Consider the following 23,769-nt stretch of genomic DNA (forward strand, 5'->3'; position numbering starts at 1 on the left):
AGGATTTTTCAAAATTTGTATTTATTCAGCTGAATACAAATTGTGTACGTTTGATAAAAAGCTTTGGTTAACACAACTTTCCTTATACTTGCGAATTGGCAGCGCAAAGCAGAGGAATGCAATGAAAGGCCGAATTGTTAAATGAGAATTCGCATATGAAATTCCAGTTTCGGACAAAGCGAGCGAGAAAATAAAAACGAATCAGTGACACGTAATTTTCTTCAGATTTCTTCATTGTGGTGTGGTGTGAAATTTCAAATTGTGAAAATTGTGCAATGAAATCACTGATCGAAAAGGTGAATAAATAATAAATCAGCGCAAAAAGCAACTGAAGAAGAATAAAAATACAGAATCGCTTACCTACATATTTACATACATATTTGCATACTTATGCATAATTATACATACTTATTTACATATACATATAACTACATACATGGCTTTTGAGTGAAATGAAAAATATTTAGAAAATGCAAAGAATGCAAGAAGCAAGGCATAATCGATGCGAAGAAAATGAGTGGCGAGTCGGACACTAGATTTAATGAACACACTCGAAAGTTGTCGCTTTCTTTATTTCCCCAACTTGGCATAGGGGATTCACTCGGCTCGCTTTCTAAAAGGGGGCAAATAGGCGGCAGGGCGCGGTGTAATATCTTCACATGCATACGTTGCCTGATACAGGGGCGAACACATGTATAGTGAGCGATAACTGTGACCCGCTTAGCGTGCGGCTGGTGTGGATGGTGCGGCTGGCTCGCTTGCCTAACTAGCTGATTGCCAAAGCGAGCAGCATCGACAGCAGCAGCAGATTACAGAATTCACGATTTCAATTGTGATTTCCGGTGCGGGAATTGTGTCGAGTATTTGGAAAAATTGTAAATTATAATAAAAAAGAACACAACTAAAAAAATTAAAATCAATCTGGTACCGAGAAAGAACTACGGTAAAAGCAGCATAAAAATAAGAATGAAAATAGCCATCAAATCGAAATCAAGTAAAACATGCACATACTTACAAATGTACATACTGTATATGCATATACAAAATTATTGGGTGCACAAAAATTTATAACTGAGATGAAAAAAGAGAAATATGGGACGCTGACGCATGGCAAAAAGAAGTCAATTGAGCGTTGAATGCTTAAGTGAACTAAATAGGGAACTTCGGGGCTTAAGGCTGTGAGAGAGATATTAAATGAACAAGTATTTGTATTTATAATGCGGATGAGCAAAGAAGTTGTAAAGTTGTTCGCCTTATAGCTAACGATTTTACTGACAGAAACGAACAGCGAGCGACTGAAAAACTGGTCGATGTGTAAAAAGTTTATATTATATGTATGAATTTATGTATGTAAGTTGCCGAGTGAAAGAGAATGAATAAATTATTGAAAAAGTGACTTGGTCAACGGATATTATAGTGGCATTATTTAGGTGGTGTGTAGGTGAAGGCATGAGGTAACAAATCTCTTTTCAGATCACTTATAAAATAGAAAGTACCTTATTTTGAACACGACTAGTCCCAGTTGTTTAAAAATAACGGCAAATATCCAGTTATTTCATTTTAAAGCAGTTAGTTTAAAATATGCGCTTTAACTGCTATTGCATCTGATTCAAGGGTGACTTGGATGTGTTATTGCTTGTGCTTATGTATGCATGTATGTATACCGACCAATACACAAACCAAATAAAAACAAAAAGGCGCAAACGAATATTAATAAAATAGCTTAACTGTCTATTTTAGAACTATACCAATAGTGAGGGCTGCTGCCATGAAGAAGGTCCACATAAATAACTTTGTATTGAACAAGAGATATGAAGAACGCCCAAGCACGAGTTGAGTAATTTAGATATTGGAAATTATTTCTGCTGTTAGCTTTACCAGTGCCCACCATTAAACTACACACGACCGATTGCTGCATTTCTGTTATATGTGCATATGTATTTAGATACACAAATATTTTCGGAAGGCATAAATGAGAAACGAAAGAAAACGAATTGACGACAGACAACCACAACAAATCTAGTAGAATCTGAATCTTTATCTGAGAGGGTTTGTACTTGTATACAAGAGCGTATGAATATTTTAGCTCGGGAAACAAAAACTCCCAAAAATGCACAAAATAACGAGCTAAGGCATGTCCACATATAACCAAGCAGTATATAGTATGTACATATGTATATGTATGTATGTACAATAACAATTACTACCAAGACGGTCTAACCATAAGTTATAATTATGTAAATATAAACAATTTTATATTATTTCAAACATATGCACATACGCCGGTGAGGCGTAAACGTTTTCGAAGTCAACAGTCTTTCAACACATTTCCTTGATTGCTTCTACACGAATTTCAATCTGTTAAAAGTATTAGCTTCATAGTTAAGAGTTTGAAGGATAAGATACATTTTCCTAATAATTTCTGTCAATTATTTAATTTTATCGCTCGGCTGATTTAGAAAAGGGTTGGGTACATAATGCTGTATGATACAATATTCTGTTTACAAAATGCTGTATACAAAATTCTGTATTTCAGAATTCTGTATTATAGAATTCTGTATACGAAATTCTGTAAAAAATATTCTGTATTGCCGAAATGCTGTATTGACGAAATTCTGTATTGACGAAATGCTGTAAGTGAATGATAAGAAATTCAACAAATTTTATAAAAAAAGTGCGCACTTTTTTTCTTCAGTTTCGATTGAATCTACCGTATTTTTGCGTAGAACTCCTTTTTGCGTGGGCGGCCTTCGGCCGCGCTTCAAAAAAATAACCCTCATCATCAATTAAATTGAAATTAAAGTAAAGCAAACACAAGTAACAAACCTCGTTTTTATTATGCATTATTCGATCATTACAAGTCACACCTTGTACATACATACATACCCAAGTACATATGTATTTAAATATTTGCTCACGTTTTCATTTATCTGTGTATTTTTTAGTAAAATGCGTGGCAATAGTTAACCCTAGTCGGATTTGGCAAACGTCAAGTGTAAGAAAAGCATTAATGGACTAGGAACTCAATGACATTAGAAACTAAAGCATATGTTTTTGTTCACAAATAAATTGCAGCAGGGTTCCAGATTTCCCATACACGAAAAATAAAAACAATAATAAGAAAACATTAATTTGAAAGTGATAAAGGTGAAAAAGAGAAATGCAATGAAGAATAAAAGTGTTTAAAACTATAGGTCTGCTGGCCCAAAAAAAAATTAAGCTATGGATGAAAAATACTATTTAAAAAAGAGCAAAGATTTTTAAAGCCTAGTGAAAATGACATTTATTCAACTTCTCTATTTTATGAATAAATAAAATTAAAGACATACGATTTAAAAAAAAATTATGTTGTAGTATGCCGTAATAAATACAACAAATAGTGATTTATAAGATCATCAAACCCCTCCCCCTTGTTGGTGCCACGCCATGGCATTGCATTGCCAAATATTTGCCCTTTAATCGCTCCCGCTAGTGTTTCTTCGTACCCTCGAAGTACATATGTATCTCATAAGCTTTGAAATTCCTTATCTCGCCTCTAAATCAAATATTTAATACAAATTAATTCGACGGCATATTCATTTCTTTATTAGATATTGATAATATATTTTGACTTATGCATTGACGACACTTATTATGACATTTCAATATATACAATTAAACGTCAACATATACGTGAATATGTGTGTATGTAATTGTGTATACCTTGAGTTTATTCACTGATGAGCGAAAATCGAAAAAAAATTCACGGTAGTGAGGAAAGCCATATAAACCAGATTTAAATATAATAAGAAACTAGCAAATAACTCTTATTAAACGTGAGTATAACCGATAACGGTATATCTTTAAAAGTTGGACAACGAGGACTATTTCGCATTCATTACACTCGTGCATATCTAAATAAGTGCTTACATATAATAATTCGCCATTTAGTAGATAAGCAATAATTAAGTAAATATTCAAAAAATTTGTTTTCGGGTATATTTTTGTATATTGCCTAGGATCGATCCAAATCTGGGCATTAAACATAAAAAAAGTGTTGTTTTTCGGCAGCAGACATACCTAGAGTGTACTTCTACTATGAAAAAGCTCTTCAAGAGTCTGCCATTTGAAGGCAGCATAAAACTGTAGGCTCTTTCATTTATAAAAACACATCAAGGTGCACATCTCAAATTTACTATTCCAGCCCTAGTATGAGGTAAAGAAGTAGCCAATATGTATCCTTGTAATTCTGGTCGTTATTAAAAACCGATAATTCAGTTACTTATTTTGATATATCTTAGTACATTGTGTGACATTAAAGAATTAATAAAAAACTTTGTAAACCCCAGCCAAACAGAGTACTCGCATTGAATTTGGTCTTATCTAAGAATGAACAAGATTGATAAAATAATAAAATATTTGCAAACATTTGTTGACTGCATTAGTTAAATTGTTATTTTTTAGTTTTCCTGTTACGATTTAAGCTGCTGATCTTTGAAGACAACCAAAATTTTTTTACCTAAATTTATGAACATAAATATTCGAAATCAGTGCTGAGCTTTCAATAATTGAATGTAAAAACGTGTTCTCTAAAAAAGTTTTTCTCTCGATAGCGATCAGCAACATTTGAGTCGACTTTTTCGCTTTCGGTGAAAAATGTTGCATACTTTTTCCCCTGATGAAAGAAAATGATGAAGAAACTTCTAATCCTGCTTTGCATTCACTCAAGATTGTGAGTTTCAATTTCAATGGTGATGTCTCTAGACATAAGAGTGCATTCAAGCACTTTAAAACCAAATTTGCATCTGCTTATTCTCCTTTAAGACGATTTGCGAAACGTTTTATTATTACAATTCCGACTGACCATATTGGGCCAGAAAGTTTGTGAAGGAAACCCAGCACATTTTTCCCAACGTTGCGGACTACTGCTGAACTTTTGCAAAGCTCCCAAAAATTGTGATTGTTGCTGCACAGCATTCCGCAGAGTCAGCATCAAACAAATTGAGACTGTAAGCTGCTCAGGGGGAGTAAACGACTTTGGATTTTTCCTGTTCTTTCATATTACTTGAGTTGCGTCCCTTATACACAACAATCTGCCCGCAAAGCAAAAAGCCGTTTAAAGAATCAATTATTTTCATAGGAGTCAATACAAATTCATTCAGGTCAGTTAAAAAAATTGGTCCAAAGAAATCATATCAACATATAGTATAAAATGTTTGAAAACTGTTAATCTGTTTATCTGATGTTGTTGTTGTTGTAGTATGATAGTTCATCAAGCCCTCCCAGTACGATGTGCTCACTGGTAGGACCCCTCTTGGTTGGCCCAGGCTGCAATAGTGGGACCACTCACCCTGTTTTCTACTTATCAGGTATGTTGAAGGAAGAGCTGAAGACCTTTGTGAAGAAGGCTACTCTCGTCGGTTTCAAACTTTTCAACATCAACATGTTGATTCCGTCGGGGCCAATGGGTTTGGAAGTTTTAGCTTTCCTGGTGGTTATGTGCACGAAAAGTGATTGTCACCCTGTCATTATGATTCGGCGAAGGTGACGGCTGTGTTCGTAAATGCAACATGACGCGCAAACTACAATTGCATAACGTTACAAGTGCAAACGTTCAGAAATGCCATTATGGCAGCATTGCAATAATCAAGCGTTCAAAAAGACAACAATTCTATCAGTTGTCACTCATAATTTTTATCAAAAAATTGTTTACTGCATTTAACTACGATGTCTGATGAAAAGTAAGCCAAACTGTTTTATTTTAATTTTTGTATTGAAATTTAGTTAAATTATGTTAATAATAATTGTATAAATTATTATTTTTAAATTTTTAGTGAAAATCTCAGTAATGCGAAGCACAGTTATTGCTGAGAGTACGGTTGAATATGGAGGACGAGTTTAAATCGGGTAGAAGGAAAAAAAATGTATTGTGGAAGAAAGTTGTGACCGAAGTTAAAAATGTAAATCCCAATATAAGACTGGACAGCACCACAGCGCAGAGAAAATGGTTAAATATCTTGGTAACGTACAAGCGCATTAAGAAAAGAAATAATTCTTCCGGTAGAGAAGCTACATCCTGGAGGTATTTTGAGGACTTCGACGAAGTTTATGGTACAAGGCACTCAATGACTCCTCCAACAGCAAATTATTAAAGTGAAACTATAAATTATTAATTTTCATAAAACTTATAAAACCTTACTTTAAAAGTGGCCCAATTCATTCGGAAATGGGAATAGAAAATGTCCTCGGGAAACAACTTTATTGTTTTAATAAACGATTTGTTTTTAGGTATTTTTCTTTTTAAAGACAAACATTTTTCTCTTTGACTTCAATAGCCTTCTTTTTCTTAAATTTAAAGAAAATCTATCTTTTCTTTGCTCACAAATTTCGTCTAGTGTTAGATTCAGCAAAATTTCCATTTTAGTATTATACGCGTTCAAAAATGCAAACAAACGTATTTGCAAATTGTCAAAAATTGTATAAGAAGTATCAAATGTCAAACTTGCAGTGTTGCCACTGATGCTTATGCCGACCTCAGTGAATTCCGCGAATCCGACCCACTCAGCTATATTAAAGTTAATATAGGAACAGTTATTCGCGGAAATATTATAAAATCGGTGGGCTTTTCAATCGAAACGACAATGGGTAAATGGTCTGATGCAAGAGATAGCATAGGTCGCCAAGTTATGCGAATCATCAAACCAGCGCTAACAAATTGTTATTATAGGTCAGGTGAACTGTTGCATTAACTACTATCTTGGTGGGGCGTCGTAATTTACTGGGCTGAATGTCCACTCGTCTGTCTGCTCTGCCCTGCGATCTTTGGCACGTAAACCTGCCAAATACATAAGTAGATGTACATAGAATATTTGTATCTCAACAACGGCTGACCGGACAGCTACATATATCTTGACAAGAAGGGCGGAGTTATGTTGCTTTGGTGGATTCCGAAGGGCCGTGTAGGCTAGGTGAGCTTGATGGCGAGAGAAATATGTGGCCACAAACGGCGTGGACCACTCCCTGTGGTCCCCGAAGGGAAGTTCGTGCAACTTTGTCTGCTTTGCCCTTCTCTCTGCTTCTTTTGCAGTCGAAATATCGGGCAGCAAAAGTTCGGTTTTAAAGGTGGCAATATAATAATCGTTAAAAGATTTACAATCGCCACACAATGCTTGCACCACTTGTACGAGTACTGTTGCAGTTGTATCTGTGAATATTGTCACAACAATGAAATTTTTTGCTTTCGATAAGAACTTTTTCAGGAATTTTCGCGAACGATAAAATTCAACATAACATCTGAGGAATCAAGTGCCTTTGTTTCACAGTTGAGGGTGAGTACAGGGTTTCGAAACGTCACACCATCGACCGACCTGTTTTAATCGAGTGATTGAATACGACCGAACTAATCTGGAAAAAGGATTTTACCATTATAACACCGGGTGAGACTACTTCTCATGTACGAGAAAATCGACATGTATAAACCACTAGAGCTCTATTGTAGTTTAGCTTTGTTTCATTTGTTCACCAGTACGTCAGAATTTAAAAAAGAAAATTCAAAGTTTCAGTATTTCATAAATTAACTTTTAACGAATGTGATATAGACATAGAGAAGAAAAAGTAGGTAAATTCGAAAATATTTACTGTTCAAAATCTTTTAACTGAATATAATCAGCCATATGGAATCATAATAATTTATCATATATTACTATCACTATCACTAAAAAAAAGGTTTTGAAGACTTTCTATTTAACTCAATTTCTAACAAAAAATATTGGCAGTTTTACATTTTTCTTTCATATAGAAGAAATTTTATTTTAAGCTTCGGGAATACCAGAAGAAGTTCGCTCTCGCCGAGTATAGATACTTTGCTTTGTCTGATTTTTTTTATATAAAATCACAATAATTCGAAATAATATAACATTAAATACAAGCAATGCATTTTGTTTTTGTTTCTGGTCCAGATAATGTCAAAATCAATAAACACAGTTGACTGTTTCTAGTAACTAAAACAAAATTTGCAGCCCACTGCTGCTACCTGTGTAATGGGCCTTGGTTCTCATTGAATTTAATGGAATCAGCTGATTTGCTGACGTAATAAGAGAGACGATAGAAAAATCAACGCAGCCATTGCTTATGTTGCTTCGTTGCCGTCTGAACAACTGACGACTGATTGCCGTTTTAAGCAACAAAAAATTCGGTCAAGGGTCAATACAAGTGGAAGAAGTATTAAATCACTTTCTTTATATACATATGTATTTGCAATTAAGCAGAGCATTTCCTAACTTGTATCATGAACAAGAAAACTGAACCAATTCAATAGTCTTATAGAAATATAAAACAAAAGACAGAAGCCATAAACAAAACCGAAAACGAAAAGTTATTGAAATCATGGAAAAATTCTAAAAGCGGGCCCGGGGGCTTCAAACTTATTGCTAGTTAAAAATTCAATCTAAGCAAGTCTCGATAATTTTGTGTACTTACATATACATATGTATGTGTGTAGATGGGCACGAGAGTATTGGAAATGGGCAAAATCACATAGAACGGTAATTTTTAAATAAGAAAAAAAAAACGTATTTATATACATATGCATACCTACATATATGTTTTCTGTCGTTAGAGTTACGCTTATTGAAATTGGAGGCTTCGTTGTTTCATAGCTTTTTAGTATATAACCACATGTACTTCTTTGGTTATATGCATTTGTACATATTTGTTTCATGGACTTCGATACTTTTATGTGTCTAAATAATTTAATGATTCACATGCCAAAAGGAACCTTCCACAAACTTTGGCCGTAACGAAAAATCCAAAAGAAAATTAATCAATCACATAATTTAAAATATTTCGAGTGACTGACCTTTTACTCATTTGAAGTCCTGAAAATATACATATGTATAAGTATGTATGAGTGTTACGAATTTTACATAGAGATATGTATTAGAAATAGTGGCATTTATGGCTCAGTAGGAAAAGTTGCTTGGGTTGTGCGCAATATTGCACATACTTGAAAAGCAGACTATAAGTAGGGAGCGTCTTAGATTGATATTTATGGTATGGCTAGTAAACACTGGCTAGTAAATATTGTTTTCTACTAAATTACGTTACTCAAATGTAAGTATATACATACATATGTACCTAATATACATATTCGCATAATTTAAATTTGAAAATTAAAAGTCTATCGTCCAGAATTTAATAATTTATTCGTCTTTTTCGGGTTAATACGAGGATATAATGCGATGTTTGGAATATTTGTTGTTATGCAATTTGGTTATTTGCTTTTCACAATGCTGCTCTACAGTATATTCATGTGTCTTTATATTGGCATTACTCGGCGACGAATCGCTTCATCTGACTAAATTGAGAAAATGTCTGCTGAATGGAAGGAAGAAAACGCTAGCAACCAGTCTAAAAAGTGGAATCAGCAGCGATAGAAATGGACTCTGCAGCAGTGCGTCGCCAAAATGCAGACAGAAAATATAGTACAAACATATGTATGTACATACATATATACTCGTACATATGTTTGTATGCATGTGCCTAAACGATTATTTACGTGAGGATAATACATTTTGAAAATGAGCTTACGCATGTACGAAGACAAGTTTTGATGTGAGCAAAGAGGACGCGGATATTCGGACAAAACATGAGAATATGTAAAAAAACAGGAGGCGTGATAGCAGGGAATACTAGTTTCCAGTGCTATGCTTCTTGCAGGTGTTGGCGAAATTCGATGAAAAGTGAAATTTGATCTAAAACTGAAAGGAAGACTGGCCGCCGAAATACTAGAGGGCATGGGTGAAGGTAAGCTTATTTAGTCAAATCGAAACGATTGAGCTACTTTTTCTCAATAGCCAAAAGTACACTTGAGTATTTACAGAAACATATACTCAGACGCGACGTTTTTTTGATTTGTGAGATATTTGCAAAAGTAATCAAATGAGCTGTTCAAACCAATGCATATAAAGAGAAGCAAGAAACAAGAAATTTTGTAAAAGTGCATGAAATGTTGGCCAATCAAAAACAACGAATTAGCGAATGGGATGGAAGCCCGCGGTCAGACAATGGTTTACACATGGCAACCAGCATCATTGCATTCCCTTGACCGCGCTTTTATCCTTCAAACAACCGTTTGCACATGAGTTCGTGTTCCCATTGAACTGAAAAAGATACATCGACCTTTTTATTCTTCATTTCTATCCACCCCATTTTGCCCATTTTTATATTTCTCACACAAGTTTCGTTATTTTACTCGATTACTCTGAGCACATTCTAAGAGTTTTCACGTGTATGCGTGTAAAAGTGCTGGCTCCTAGCAAGTTGGATATTGTTGCTGGTTTGCTGCTCTACTCCCGAAAATATTAGCTTGACGTTCTTATTTAATGTTGCGTATACTGCGTTTTGCCAATTTTTGGCATAGAGATTTTCATGCCAGTAATAAAACTAAAAGAAAAATACAGATAAAAGTAATGTGTTGTACTTAGAGACGTATTCGTTCAATATGTATTTATGTGTGTATGTGCATATGTATGAAGATTGTTGGCATGTTCATTTTCTGCTACCATTGTCGCTGGTGCTTCTACAATTTTTTAAGTTTTAAGGCACACTAGTATTTACATGCATACGAATATATCGCACCCTAAATACAAAAGGGTCACAACTCAAAATGTACTTCTGCTCAAATATGAACGAGACGTTATCAATAAAACGGTCCACGGATGACATATGGCAAAAATAATTTTTTTTGTTTTTAGGTAGGACTGTAATAAGCTTACATGGCAAGTTTCAGCGTGATATGTCACATAGTTTGTTTTCTTTGCTACTGTAAACAAGTCAAGCTCGAGTGTGGAAAATTTTGAGTTGTGACCCTTTTGTATTTAGGGTGCGATATATATGTATGTAGCTACGAGTAAATAGCTATGCATGTAGATTGTTGTCAAGCTGTAAGAGGAACTAAAAATGACACGGAATGGCGACGAAATGCTCAAAAGGTCGCCAATTGGGTATAAGAGGTCCGTTAGGGAAGTTATAGAGTGCATAAGTATGCTGTTTACGCATGTCTGTAATACTCACGTTCAAAGTAGGATAATGTTTAAGCTTTGAAGAAATACCAACAACAGACTTAGAATATCGGGAATGATTAATGGACTGGCGCTTATGGTATTACTCGTATATAATTTTGCTTCTAAATTGCAAATGAAAATCAAATTGATCGAACTAAAAAAGCGGATTTACCTCTTATGTATATATGGTAAGTCGTCCGCTTTGTTGATTTTTGTTCAAAAGTACTGCATTACTTTTTTATATCTGTATGTGTGTATGTATGTGCATATGCGATTGCCTTGAAAATTTTGTCTCGTAGAAATATTTAGCGCTTGAGACAAAAATGTGCCCAAGGCGAATTTATTATAAATCCACCTTGAATGTGCCGTTACTCCATTTGTTATGACGCGTTATTTTTTCACCACAACACGTCTTAGTTGTGCAAAATTTATCATAATGTGAAGTTCGTTGGTTTATCAGAAGAAATTATATACATGCATATATATTTGTGCAATAAAGAAACGCGAAAGAAATCAGCCGCATCAGCGACTAAATTGAGCCTTTCCTGAAGAATACGTTAGAACGCAAAACTGTTTTTGCGTTTGCAAATTAGTTTTGAAAAACACAGGTCATATCAACGATCGGCTAATACGAACAGGATAGTATTGTAATCTGAAAAAAGGCACACACGGCAAACACAAAAAACTCGATAAGGACACGATAGCTGGAATTAGGGAGTTCATTGAAAAAAATGACTAAAATCGAAAGCCATTAGACGACGACAAATACATCCAAAATATTCATTTAGGGAAGCAAAACAATATCAAGCCTTTGTGCAAAGAAAAAATCTATCCGTTTTGCATCTACATTTCCTTTTATAGAGCCCTTGCAGGAGACTTCAATATCTCCCTTTTCGTACCAACAAAAGATGTGGGTGAGCAATGCGAAGTTTACACTAACATTACTGAAGAAGAAGAAATGAAGAGCAAAGCTGCACATAAAAACCACTTGCTTGAGGAAAATGGGTTCCGAGAAGAGACAAGAAAAAGAAGATGCGATTTTGGCGGTGTATGATTGGCAGGCAGTTATTCAATTACCTAAAAGCGAAGTATGTGCATTCTACTATAATTCAAAAATGTGTTCACTTTCACTATGTTTGATATAAAAATAAACAAATTTCTTTTGCTTAATTTGGGATTAAGCCAATAGCAAACGTGGCCTTAATGGATTTAGGACTTGCGTTTCTCAGTATATTAAAAGTGTAATCAGGTCTTATAAAAATGAAATGAAATATTTTATTCTTACACGTACCTTATCAAAGGTCATACCAAACATGAAGGCGATTCAGCCCATTCCCTTATTGAAATGGCAACGAATGCTCAGAACTGGTTCTGTTTACGCCTACGAATCGTTCATTGCAATATCAAAAAAACAAGGCGTCCGTTCTTTATGCAATACCTTTCCTATGAAGATTTTTTTGACCTCAAATTATTGGCAAATGACATCGGTCTGTATGGGAGAAATTAAACTCTCTGAAGTGAAAGTCTTTAAGGTTTAACGAGAGTCACCCAATTGTATTTGTTTAATCTTACGCTCAGAAACAATTCAATTAAGCTTAAATGTTAATAAATGCTTTAATACAAAATTCCAAACCGAGTTTTAGTTAAATTTTATTTTAAGTTAAAACAACGTGAAAATAAATTGTCGAAATATGTTTTTATCAACTTTAACGGCACATTCAGCTTATGACAGTTTTCACAAATAACCTAGAAGAAGTTTTTGTTCAAGCAAAAGTTCTAAGTCACTAATACCCGTACAAGTACTTTTTTTCTGTTGTTGGAATATTCTTTTGCATTATTTCATTTCGTACTTCCATTGTTAAGAGTGTTTTCTTGGAAATACGTTGCCCGACTAAACAAACATCGTGTGGTTAACTTGATCTCTTGACGCAGAGTCTTACTTAATATAGACATATGCAACATATGTACGGGGTGATTCAATGGGGCCGCATATTTTCCTTTTTAAATAAAGTACAAGAAAATTTTCCGAAAATATTTTTGTTATTCATTGGTTTTTAGTGTAAGGCATTTATTTATAAGACACAGTATACGTTAAATACCCACCACGACTGCTCTGGCAATACACGATAAGTTTATGGCCTCTTTGTTTTGTGAGGTAAGAGATAATGCGTGCATTTGTTCATTGTTTCATACGCTGTGTGGCAAGTGACTCTGTCCTGTTAAATCCATATATTGTCCAAGTCCACGCCATGTTATTCAGACCATAGTTTGGTATCAAGTACCGATAACGTTCACCGTTACCGGCATAATTTTTTAAGAAGTGCAGTGCGATAACTCTGCCAGTTCAAAAATGATACCAAGCAGTGACTCGTTATGGGTGCATAATACTTTCATAAATAGATTTTTAGTATGCACCACATTTCCGCGACTTGATAAGCTGTAATACTTTTCAAAACACGAATTGAATTGAAAAATGAAAGTACAGCTTCTTGTTCGGATGTTCTTCAACTAGGAGAATGCACTGGCTATGTTGCAGTTCCCAACAGGCGAGTACTAAGTCTAAAACGTAGTTCTGATTTTCCCTATTTTAATATTTATAGTAGAAAATGCCACTTTATATTTATTTTTACCTACATACATTAGATATGGTCGTTTAGGTATGCCTATTCGTAGAGCGATCGCAAAGAACTCAATTTTATTGAGGCCTAATTTTAAAATAATCTTCTTCTGCTCTTAATTTTAGGAAGAGCTTTTAATTTACTCCGAAGTTGTATTATTATTTCATTGAGGCCGCCGTAGTGGAATGGGTTTGACTACCATTCGGCATCACGTAAGTGCTTGAAATAATAAAAATTATAGCATACGTTTTTTCTAATATCAGTCGGGCCTCGGCAGGCAATGGCGAACCTTCGAGGAGGAGCTCGGCCAAACACCTAACAAAAGTGCACGCGTAAATTATAATTATTTAAGTATTTTTTACTCATAATTGTTTTATTTAACTTCTTCTGGTAAGTTTTCATGGTGCAATGCCAATAGGGCGATGTCAGTGAATTTACCTCACTTTTTCGGCAGAAAAGGGTATCAATTTATGGACCTTTTTTACTTACATATCTATTTTCACTTTGCGTACATACGTATTTGTAATATGTTGAGATTTTATTTATTATCTCGAATTGAAAGTCAAATACGCAATATTGTTTCGTTCAATTTAATTGCTTTAAAATTTTTTAGATCAATAGCAAGGGATTCATTTGGCGCAATTAAATGCGATGTATGAATTTTCTGCTCGAAAACTATAACATGGATGAAAGATGCGATAGTGATGCCTAGCACATTCTGCTAAAGCAACGTTTTTGATAAGGAAAAACATCACATTATTTTATGCTACCGTTATTAGCTTTCTTCCTTCTCTTCTATAAAATAATAAAGTAATATTTGTGTACAAGTGTTGATATAAAATAGTTTCTACCCCTAATCGGTTGTCAAAAATAAATCGGAATTGTCAATGCTTTATTCAGGCACAATGGCGTCTTAAATTTTTATTATTTATTGCTTGAATGCTTGTGGTACAATTGTAGCTCTATCTACTTCAGTTAGGTTGCTTATAACGTACGTAACGTGACACTGAAACTCTGTTATTTTTTGGATATGTGCATCATACACACATACATAAGCGTTTGAAGGACAGTTAAAGACATGGAGCTAAGGCATAATAACTTTTCTCACTTTGTCGATGGTGTTTGTATCTTCTTAAGGCAATTCAGAGTGATGAATCAATTTAACTATGTCTGCCATTTCTGCCTGCCTTTTCATCTATCTATATGTGAAAAGATTGCTTAATATGATATACGAGATGACCACAAAGCTAAAGGTGTGATTTTTGCAAAATTTATGGAGAACGTGCGTGGCACCGTCCACTCTAAACTAAAAATACTGTATACCTGGAACCACTTTTTAAGTCTTTACCAAACTTTGTACACCCGTACATCTGTTTTAAATTAATTTCCAATATATAATTATATTATTATATATAATTGGCACGTACACCCTTTTTGAGTGTTTGGCCGAGCTTCTCCTGCTATTTGTGGCGTGCGTCTTGATGTTGTTCCACAAATTGAGGGACCTATAGTTTCAAGCCAACTCCGAACGACAGATATTTTTTATGAGGAACTTTTTCATGACAGAAATACACTTTGAGGTTTGCTGTTGCCTTGAGGGACGACCGCTATTAGAAAAAACTTTTTCTTCATTTTTGTGTTTCACCAAGATTTGAATTCCGAATGGTAGTCACGCACCAACTCATTCGGCTACGGCGGCCTCTTGAACAACACACTGTTAAATACCAAAAGTATAAAAAGATTATTCCAAAATACATACAATAATATTATATTATATAACTAAGAGGGGTGGAACCTGTTCGCAACAACTCACATGCTGGACACTTCAATCTATACTCAAATTAAAGCTTGAATCTTACACAAGTACCAAAAACCCACTTTGAATAAAATAGGGCTAACCCTTTAAGGTCAAGCGATTGAGGTCGAATTGCAAATTATTTTGTGTCTTTGAGGCGGTCAGTTGTGCTGAGTTTTATGACTTTAGCTCAACTTCTTGATTTTGCGTACGGTAATCCGCTTTGGAACCTTGGAGTGTTGGGGTATCGTTCATAATAAATTTCCATCATTCACACATGCTGCTTAATTTGGCTCTATTGTCTGAATAATAAAACAAGATTTAACAGGCAGCCCTCAACAATGACAACACACCCGTCAACCTCAGGTGGTGTTGTGGGAGAATCATGTGTTTTCCCCAAAATCTTACTTTTTCACAAAAGTTTATGATGTAAATAAAACCAAAACGGCTGAACTATAATGCTGCAAACAGTCACCGGCGTAAACGCAGTCACCTGTCAGCTGTTACGATCAAACTAATGAGAGTCCCATGTACATGAAAAATTACTTCCCTTCCGTATCGCAGTATCGTAGATTTCTTCGCAGGATTTTTGAAAATTCCTCTCAGGATTGCTCTCTCACCACACAATGTTGCCAAACAGTACATTTCGAAATCATTTACAAACTAAACTTGCAAAAATTTTAATTTTTGTTAAAATAACTTAAGAACAATGTTGGATGATGTTATAATAGGTAAATGAACTATTCGCATCTATTGGCTCTTGACTTTCGTTTATTAAACGATGAAAAAATGTAACTGCTAACGCGGATGTGTGAGAAAGTGTGTAAGCAAAACTATCAATGGCTACATTGTGTAGATACAACCAAACACATACGCACACAAACCGATGTATTGTGTAAATATGTAACTAAAAGAACGCAGTTGTTCTCTACGGGATGAGTTTTGCTAAATTTTGTACTCTCTAGGGGCTGCGGTAAGGGACTACGATGCGTCGGTGACTGTTTTCAGCATAATGCTGCGCACACTCACCGATGTAAACGCAGTACCCTGTCAGCTGTTACGATGAAACTAATGGGAGCCCCATGTAAATGAAAAATTACTTCCCTTCCGTATCGTAGATTTTATCGCAGAATTTTGGAAAATCCCGCGTAAGCCTGTGAGCTGATTGCTCTCTTACTACACAGTGTTTCCAAACAGTACATTTCGAAATAAACTTAGAAAAATTTTAATTTTTAATAAAATAACTTAAAAATAATGTTGAATAATATTAATTATGTATAGGTAAATGAACTATTTGCATCTATTGGCTTTTGGCTTTGGTTTATTAAGCAGTGAAAAATTGCAATTGATAACGCGGATGGGTGAAAAAGTGTTTATGCAAAAATATCAATCGAAAAATATCAACCGGTGTATTGTATAAATATGTAACTAAAAGAACGCAGTTGTTCTCTACGGAATGAGTTTTGCTCAATTTTGTGTTATCTAGTAGCTGCGGCAAGGGACTACGATACGTCCGTAAGTGTGCGGACTATAATACCCCTATACCGTTCATCCGATTGTTATGAAATTTTGGCGTATTGCTTTAGATATGCTAGGCATGGTTCATACCTGTAAGAAGGAGACTGCCAGGTTTGGCTTTCAGCTATGGTGATAACCGAAATTGAGCGAATAACTTCTGCGGATATGTCATGTGGGACTCGGCAGTAATATTCTGCCCGCTCTTTTCACACGTATTCACACACTCGTCCAATCAGTCATTGTTCAGACGGCGCCGAAATAACATAGGCAAATACAGCTATGATTTTTTTTCGTATATACCTACACAATCTCAGCTTTTTCCTAAACAAATCACTGTCGTTACGTCAGCCAATCAACTGACTATTTCAAATTCTCTGAGAGCCGGTTAACGATCTGCTATTGGCCACTCCTTCTGAATTTTTTTCGCCATGGGTTCGTAAGGTTATTGGAAGGTTATGCTGAAGTCGAGATATTTGTAAATGTTAAATTTTTTATCAGATTTAGTTAATATTTATTGGATATCTAAGAAATAGTGTTTTTGGAGGAAACTAACCCACTAAGTGGCATTGGAACCCGGATATTAAAATAAATGTTTGCGTTGCCAATTCAACGTTTTTTAATGATTTTCTGCAGAGGCATTTCAAACTCGATGAACTACCGTGTTTCTAAAATAATTAGAGCCTTGACTAATATATTTTTTTGCTCCGTTAATAAAAGTTTAGTAAGTTTTACAGAGATTTGCCATTCAAGTATTAAGTCTTTCCCTCCAATTCAATGAAGCAAAGGAAATTAATGTACTATATTTTTTTATTTGAATATAAACTGCACATCATCACAATGAAGTTTAGCGTTATAATCGATGTAGGGCTCGTTGTCCAAAACTAGATTCTCCCAATCAAAACATTCACGAATTTCTTTTTAACTCGATTTTTTCAGATATTCTAAATATAAATACATTCAAACGAAAACTGCCCAAAAATTTAAACTAATTATATATTTTTTTTGTTCGTAAGAAAATAAAAAAATATTAATCTAACTAATAAAGAAACTATCGAAGATAAAAGAATACTAAACTTACAACAGATCATGACAACAAAGCTGCAGCTAAAATGTTGACAACTTTTCAAGTGCTTAAAAGTCTTACTTACGGAAAAATTAAGCAGAGTTATTTACGGTAAATCCGCGAAACTGCAGTGCACTCGTACGTAATAATAATAAGCATTGTGGTTGACATGGTTCGTTTGAATGTCCCAACTACACAAGAAAACCACCCGCTACGTCACCACCAATTATATTACACCAACAACAATCACAATAGTAACAGCGTTCAAAATGTTGGCACCGGCAACCTCAGCAACAGCATCTCCTCGCCTTCGTCATCGACCTCCAGCTTAAACAGCAACGCTTCATCCTTCGAGCCCCATCAGCATCAACATCAACTGCAGCATCAACTTCAGATTCAACATCTACATCACCAACATCAGCATCAACACCATAACCAAAACCCAAGCCAGAGTCAACTTCAACAACAGCAGCGATCAGCCAGTAGTATAGTAATGGTCGTTCCTCAACCACAGCAACAAGCTCCGCTGCCACAAGCAACACAACAGCAGCCTCAGTATACACATGGATCAGCAGTGACTTCGCAGCATCAACATCCTCATGCCCATCATGTTCACCATCAAACTCCATCACAGCCGAATTCAGTTGGCATGCCCATTCACCAGCAGCAACCACAGGTACCACAACAATCGCCAACGGACGGGTCGACATCTTCACTTCCAGCCTCGCCCCCACTGCTACAACAGACAGCTACACCGCCACAGGGCGCGCAACTGGTGCAACCAGTTTGTGCAGTGCATCATCCACAACAGCATCAACAGCAATTAGCTTTGGTTGCTGCCATGCATCAACATCTGGCAGCTGCAGCCGGTCTTGGACCCCCACAGCCGCAGCATATGCATCGTCCACATGGTACTCACGTACCAGCGCCCCAAACGCAGCAACTTACCGCTCCACCAGGTACGCTTACGGGGATACAGGCTCAATCTCAAGTGCAGGTGCAAGCGACTGCTGTTAGTACACAGCAGCCACAATCAACCCAACATTCTCAGCAACACTCTATCGATAATGGCCACGCTGGTATATGTAGTGCTATCAATGGTGGAGGCAATTCAGGCAACAGCGGAAATGCTCCTGGAATATCTCCCAGCGGGTCGTCGAACAGCAGTGTTGGCAGTGCTACTAGTAGTAGTGGCAATGCGATCGTTGCCGCTGCCCCACCGCCTTCGGCATCAGGTCAGCTGTATATTCAGTATCCTGGCGAGTTCTATCCAACGGAGTATTACATAACACCGCATCCACACGACAGTATGTGCCCGCAGCATCCACATCATCATCAAACGCTATGCGCCATGCCAACGGATTATGGTAAGTCCCTTCTCAAAGCAATATCTAAGACCTACGTAAGCTTTTATTGTCTAAAAAAGCTAAGGAAATAAGCGATCATCTCGATTCAACAGTTCTATAAAGTCTATTCTGAAAGTAAAGTATAAATTCAGATATTTTTTAAGTCGCACATATGTATGTATATTAAACCCCATGGGATTTAAAGGGCTGTTGAAATACCTTATAATCTTACTGGGTTGCCTTGCTTTCAAGTCTCTCTCCCACAACAAATCCAGCACCGAATTTGCGCTCCTTTACATGGCAGCTGTAGTAGACGTCACAAGGTCCTACGCTTTCTTGCCTTGTCCCGTCCATCGCATCTCTTGAATGGCAGTGATGTCAGCCTTTACTCTCAGGAGGACATCAACCAGCCGGGCAGTGGCACCTTCCCCATTGAGGGACCGGACATTCCACGTGTATGCCCTCAAATCGTAATCCTTATTTCGTTTGCAGTGGTCGTCATCAGTATAGAGAGGTCTCATCCGAGGCTTTTTTAAACTTTTCATTGAAGGGTGTTTTTAAGTGGCGGGTCCCAAACCCAACGCACAACCAGCTATCCTGGAATGTTTCGCCTTCTCACGTTAGCTCACTCCCGAACGGGGTTTCGGAAGCTACCCAGAGGATACGTGGACTAATCCCGGCCGTTGTGAGCTGCTTTAACCATATGCAGAAGAATCGTCCTGGCCATTCCCAAGTGAATGGCGATCAGTAACTTTCCCCACCTGCGTGGACTTCTACACATGGAACCATCCTCCGATCTCTGAATGCTTCTCATTCTTCTCGCCTACTCACAAACATCATGTCACTTTATTGCTTAATGTTGAGTTTTATGAATTTGTATTTGTAAATGTACCGACAACTCACAACTACCGGACTTCATCTAAGTATCCTTTGCGTAGCTTCCGAACACCCATTTGAGAAAGAGTTAATGTAAGAAGTCGAAACAGTCCAGGATATCTGGTTGTGCACCACGTAAAACAGAAACTTTCAATTAAAATACAAACTGCGCCTGGTGAGATTTCCCTAATGGGGAAGGTGCTTCTGCTCGGCAAAAGACTATTGGACTTTAGGACATCTAATATACTTATCTGTCATGTAAAGGAGCACACATCGGGTGTTGTGTTTGCAGTGAGAGAGAAATTTCCCCGCCAAGTACTTCCGTTCACTTCGGTGGACAAGCGAGATTCTTCAACATATCACTAATTTACGACCACGCCTTAACCGAAGAGAAGGACGATGCGACCAATGATTGCTGCAACATTCCTATAATCACTGCGCCTGTCACGACATAAAAATAGTATTTGGCGACTTCAATTATAGGGTGGGCGAAGAAGGAGTTTTTGGCCCTACAGTTGGGAAACTCAAGGAAACGTCCATTAACTGAGGCTGATCGATTTCGCCGAGGCCTGAGATATGGTAGGCTGCAGCATCAGATTCCAGCACTAAACAACTCATCTAGCTACGTGGCTACCTCCTTTCACTCTCAGAACGTACTGTCCAACAAGCCCATGATGGAAAGAATAATGAGATGGCACCTCTCGTGGTACCGTTACTTTGTTCTCAGCGAATTTGGCAATGAGTTACGTCGTATTAGCACCAGTATGGCCAGATTACCATTTTCGTAACTTAATTTAGAATTTTTGTTTGTTATTTAGTCCTTTCTTCATGACATTTTTCTAGCCTTATCTCATTGAAAGTAATGTTTATAATTTTGTAAAATGTAGATTTTTTTTTAATTTGTTCAATAATTCACTCAGTTTTATTTAGCGTCACTGTTTTTTAACTTCTGGTCGCATTGCCCGCGATTGCAGTTGTTGTTGGTGTCCTTCTGCTTTCAGCAAGCCAAATCTCTCTCTCGCTACTGCAGTGTTGACTAGCTTTGGATATAAAAGAAAATAAAACACCAAATTTTTATTGAATTACTTAAAGAACTTTGTATGCGTGACAAATTGGTTATGTATAATTTAACTCATGAGTTTTTTGTTAAGAGAACCACTTTTTTGCTTTATTTGAGGTTATGTAACAAGATAAGGTACTCTTTTTGTGAAAATGCCGTTATAGTTTCTTCAATAGTATTTTGTAGCTTATTTTTTCTCTGAATACACCTCTTGATGCCCTATGTCCCACTATGGTTTTAATTCGCATTCAGTAAATTCAAACGTTTTTTAAAATGTGTAAAAAGGTTTTCAATGTTAAGAAGGGTTGAGAGAGGGACATTTAATATTCTTGCATAACCTTAAAAAGGGCAAAAAATTAAATTTACGCTTTCAAAATATCAAATTTTATAAAACCCAACAAATTTTCATTAACACTAAAATCTTGTCAGAGTTACCTTTGTAAGCATTATTTTGTTTAATAATAAAGTTTTTTTTTTAACTTATAGTTTCGGTAGCTTTGAATCAAAAATAAGAAACAAACACCAACTTAAAAAGTTTCGCATTTTGATATATAAAAAAGCTCTTTCTCTGCGTACCACCGCCGAAGAAAAAATCGGATTTCGGCGAGCCTGAAAAAGCAATTGCTTCGACAAGGAATAAATATAATAAAAGGTTGTCGCGGAAAGAAAGGAGGCTGCCTATAAGGCACGTCCATTTAGTGATATACTCGTATCAATCCATAAACTATGTTTGCGAGAAACTCGATGAGTCCCACAACTTTAAATGTAAGTTTGTATGCTGATGTAGTGAAAGAAATGCATCATTGTAGTTATAAAATCTCATATACCCTTCTTCCACTGCCAACGCGTTAAGTGTTAAACTACGTGAAAGTCATAAAAGTGGCCAAGCTAGACCAAGCGTACTTGGAATAGATTATTATTTTTCTATCAGAATTAACCCGCATTGATGTATGAATAGAATTATTGTGCAAAACTTGAACAAAAGCAAACCTTGCGCTTTATGGAACATTCTGCAGTTTACTACTACTGCCGCCGAACATCTTTATGAGTGGAATACTTGTAAATCATGCGCCCTGAATACCCCATACTGCCACTACATTGTTGAAGTTTAGAATATGTTGCCAAGCAACGGTTGATGAGATCTTATTTGCAGATACAAGCGACGTCGCCGGCGTTGCCGACAGCAGTAATATTGGATGTACTAAACAAGAAATTTATGTTGATTTTGTTACTTTGTCTAAAGTTGCCATTTGCCGCCTACTTTATGGCGTCTAAATTGCTTTGCGAACAACACTTTCTCAAACAATCCATATCCGCAAGGTCAGCCTCAAATAATGCAAATACAAGTAACTAAACAAAAAAATAAGCCGAAATCGATGAAGAGAGTATCATATGGAGGACTACGAATAACACGATTAAACAACTAAAAGGATAGGTGAGAATATACCATAAATGAATAAAAGCGAATCGAAAATGCCAGAACTCTTCCACGGCTGAAAACTGCCGCTGCAATTTTACTTCTATAGTGCAGTACTTTCTAAATATAAATACAGACCAAAGTGCGGAAAATTCGAATATTTAATCCGGAGAAGTCTCTAGCCAAATCCTGGCTAGTAGCAGTTTTGGAGCTTTTTCATTCTTTTTTTAACCGAGAATTTTCGTAAGATTTTCTTTTCATGAAAAATCTCCTCATAAAAACCCATTTGCCTTTCATAAGCTTAAAAATGTATGTCCCTCCATTTGTGGAATGGCATCAAGGCACACTCCACAAATAGGAGGAGGAGCTCATCCAAACATCCAATAAATGGTGTAAGCGCCAATTATATATTATATATAGTCTTCAATAGTCGGTCTTCCATTTTATAGAAATGGTCGTCAACAAATGAGCTTTTAATTTATTCATATTGCAGTGTTCACGTTTCCTCCGTTGACTACATACATATGCTCGATGATATGAAGTCGGTTACCAACTTAATGGAAGGAGCGTTGCCGTATTAGCGCGCAACGGCGTAACCCTTCGTCTATCGGCCGGATCCAATGAGGCCGAATGAGATTTTACCGTGCCAATATCTAATGCTTTTAAACTCTATAATTCTGTCACTTTGACTACTGTAATATTATTTTTCTGAAATAATTGGTGCTAATACACATTTTCTAGCGGAAAGTACCATCCGAACGGCAAGTAATGCTTGGTTTTTTACGGTAGACAAAGGCTTAAGCCGATTAAAAGAGGCTGGAAATTGGTGGATGATTCAGCGAAAACCTGAATATAACGAAAACAGCTCGGTAACAATTTTTAAGTCTCGTGTTTTCCCAATGTAAACACATATAAAGGCTTTCAGCTGGCAGGGATTCGATTGTAGCTAAGTCTGTGGTAGTATATAAACGTCCTTGAATAAAGAAAATAAACAAGGCATAGTGGGGGAAAATGAATAAAAGATTCGCGACTTA

General features: G+C 36.2%; 1 protein-coding gene and 1 long non-coding RNA gene across 11 annotated transcripts in view; both read left to right on the forward strand.

The window, feature by feature from the left end:
• LOC128863184 (fibronectin type-III domain-containing protein 3A) overlaps positions 1-23,769 on the forward strand; it is a 103,559-nt gene that overhangs the window by 49,438 nt on the left and 30,352 nt on the right. The window contains exons 2-4 of one of the 10 annotated variants that reach the window (XM_054102191.1): positions 103-296; positions 3,591-3,815; positions 17,910-19,403. The exons of 5 other annotated variants lie outside the window; for them this stretch is intronic. In XM_054102191.1, the coding sequence (XP_053958166.1) occupies positions 18,206-19,403 (1,198 nt within the window). In that variant the 5' untranslated portion in view covers positions 103-296; positions 3,591-3,815; positions 17,910-18,205. Of the gene's footprint in view, position 1; positions 297-3,590; positions 3,816-17,909; positions 19,404-23,769 lie in introns of those variants that run through there. 4 more of the 10 variants (XM_054102190.1, XM_054102192.1, XM_054102193.1 and 1 more) reach the window with 4 other exon arrangements.
• Positions 303-3,567, forward strand: LOC128863185 (uncharacterized). Its single transcript, XR_008454579.1, has 3 exons — positions 303-943; positions 2,946-2,995; positions 3,076-3,567. It is a non-coding gene; the product is annotated as an uncharacterized LOC128863185 (long non-coding RNA).

This window comes from Anastrepha ludens, chromosome 5, assembly GCF_028408465.1.
Source record: "Anastrepha ludens isolate Willacy chromosome 5, idAnaLude1.1, whole genome shotgun sequence".
In the NCBI taxonomy this organism is placed as follows: Eukaryota; Metazoa; Arthropoda; class Insecta; order Diptera; family Tephritidae; genus Anastrepha; species Anastrepha ludens.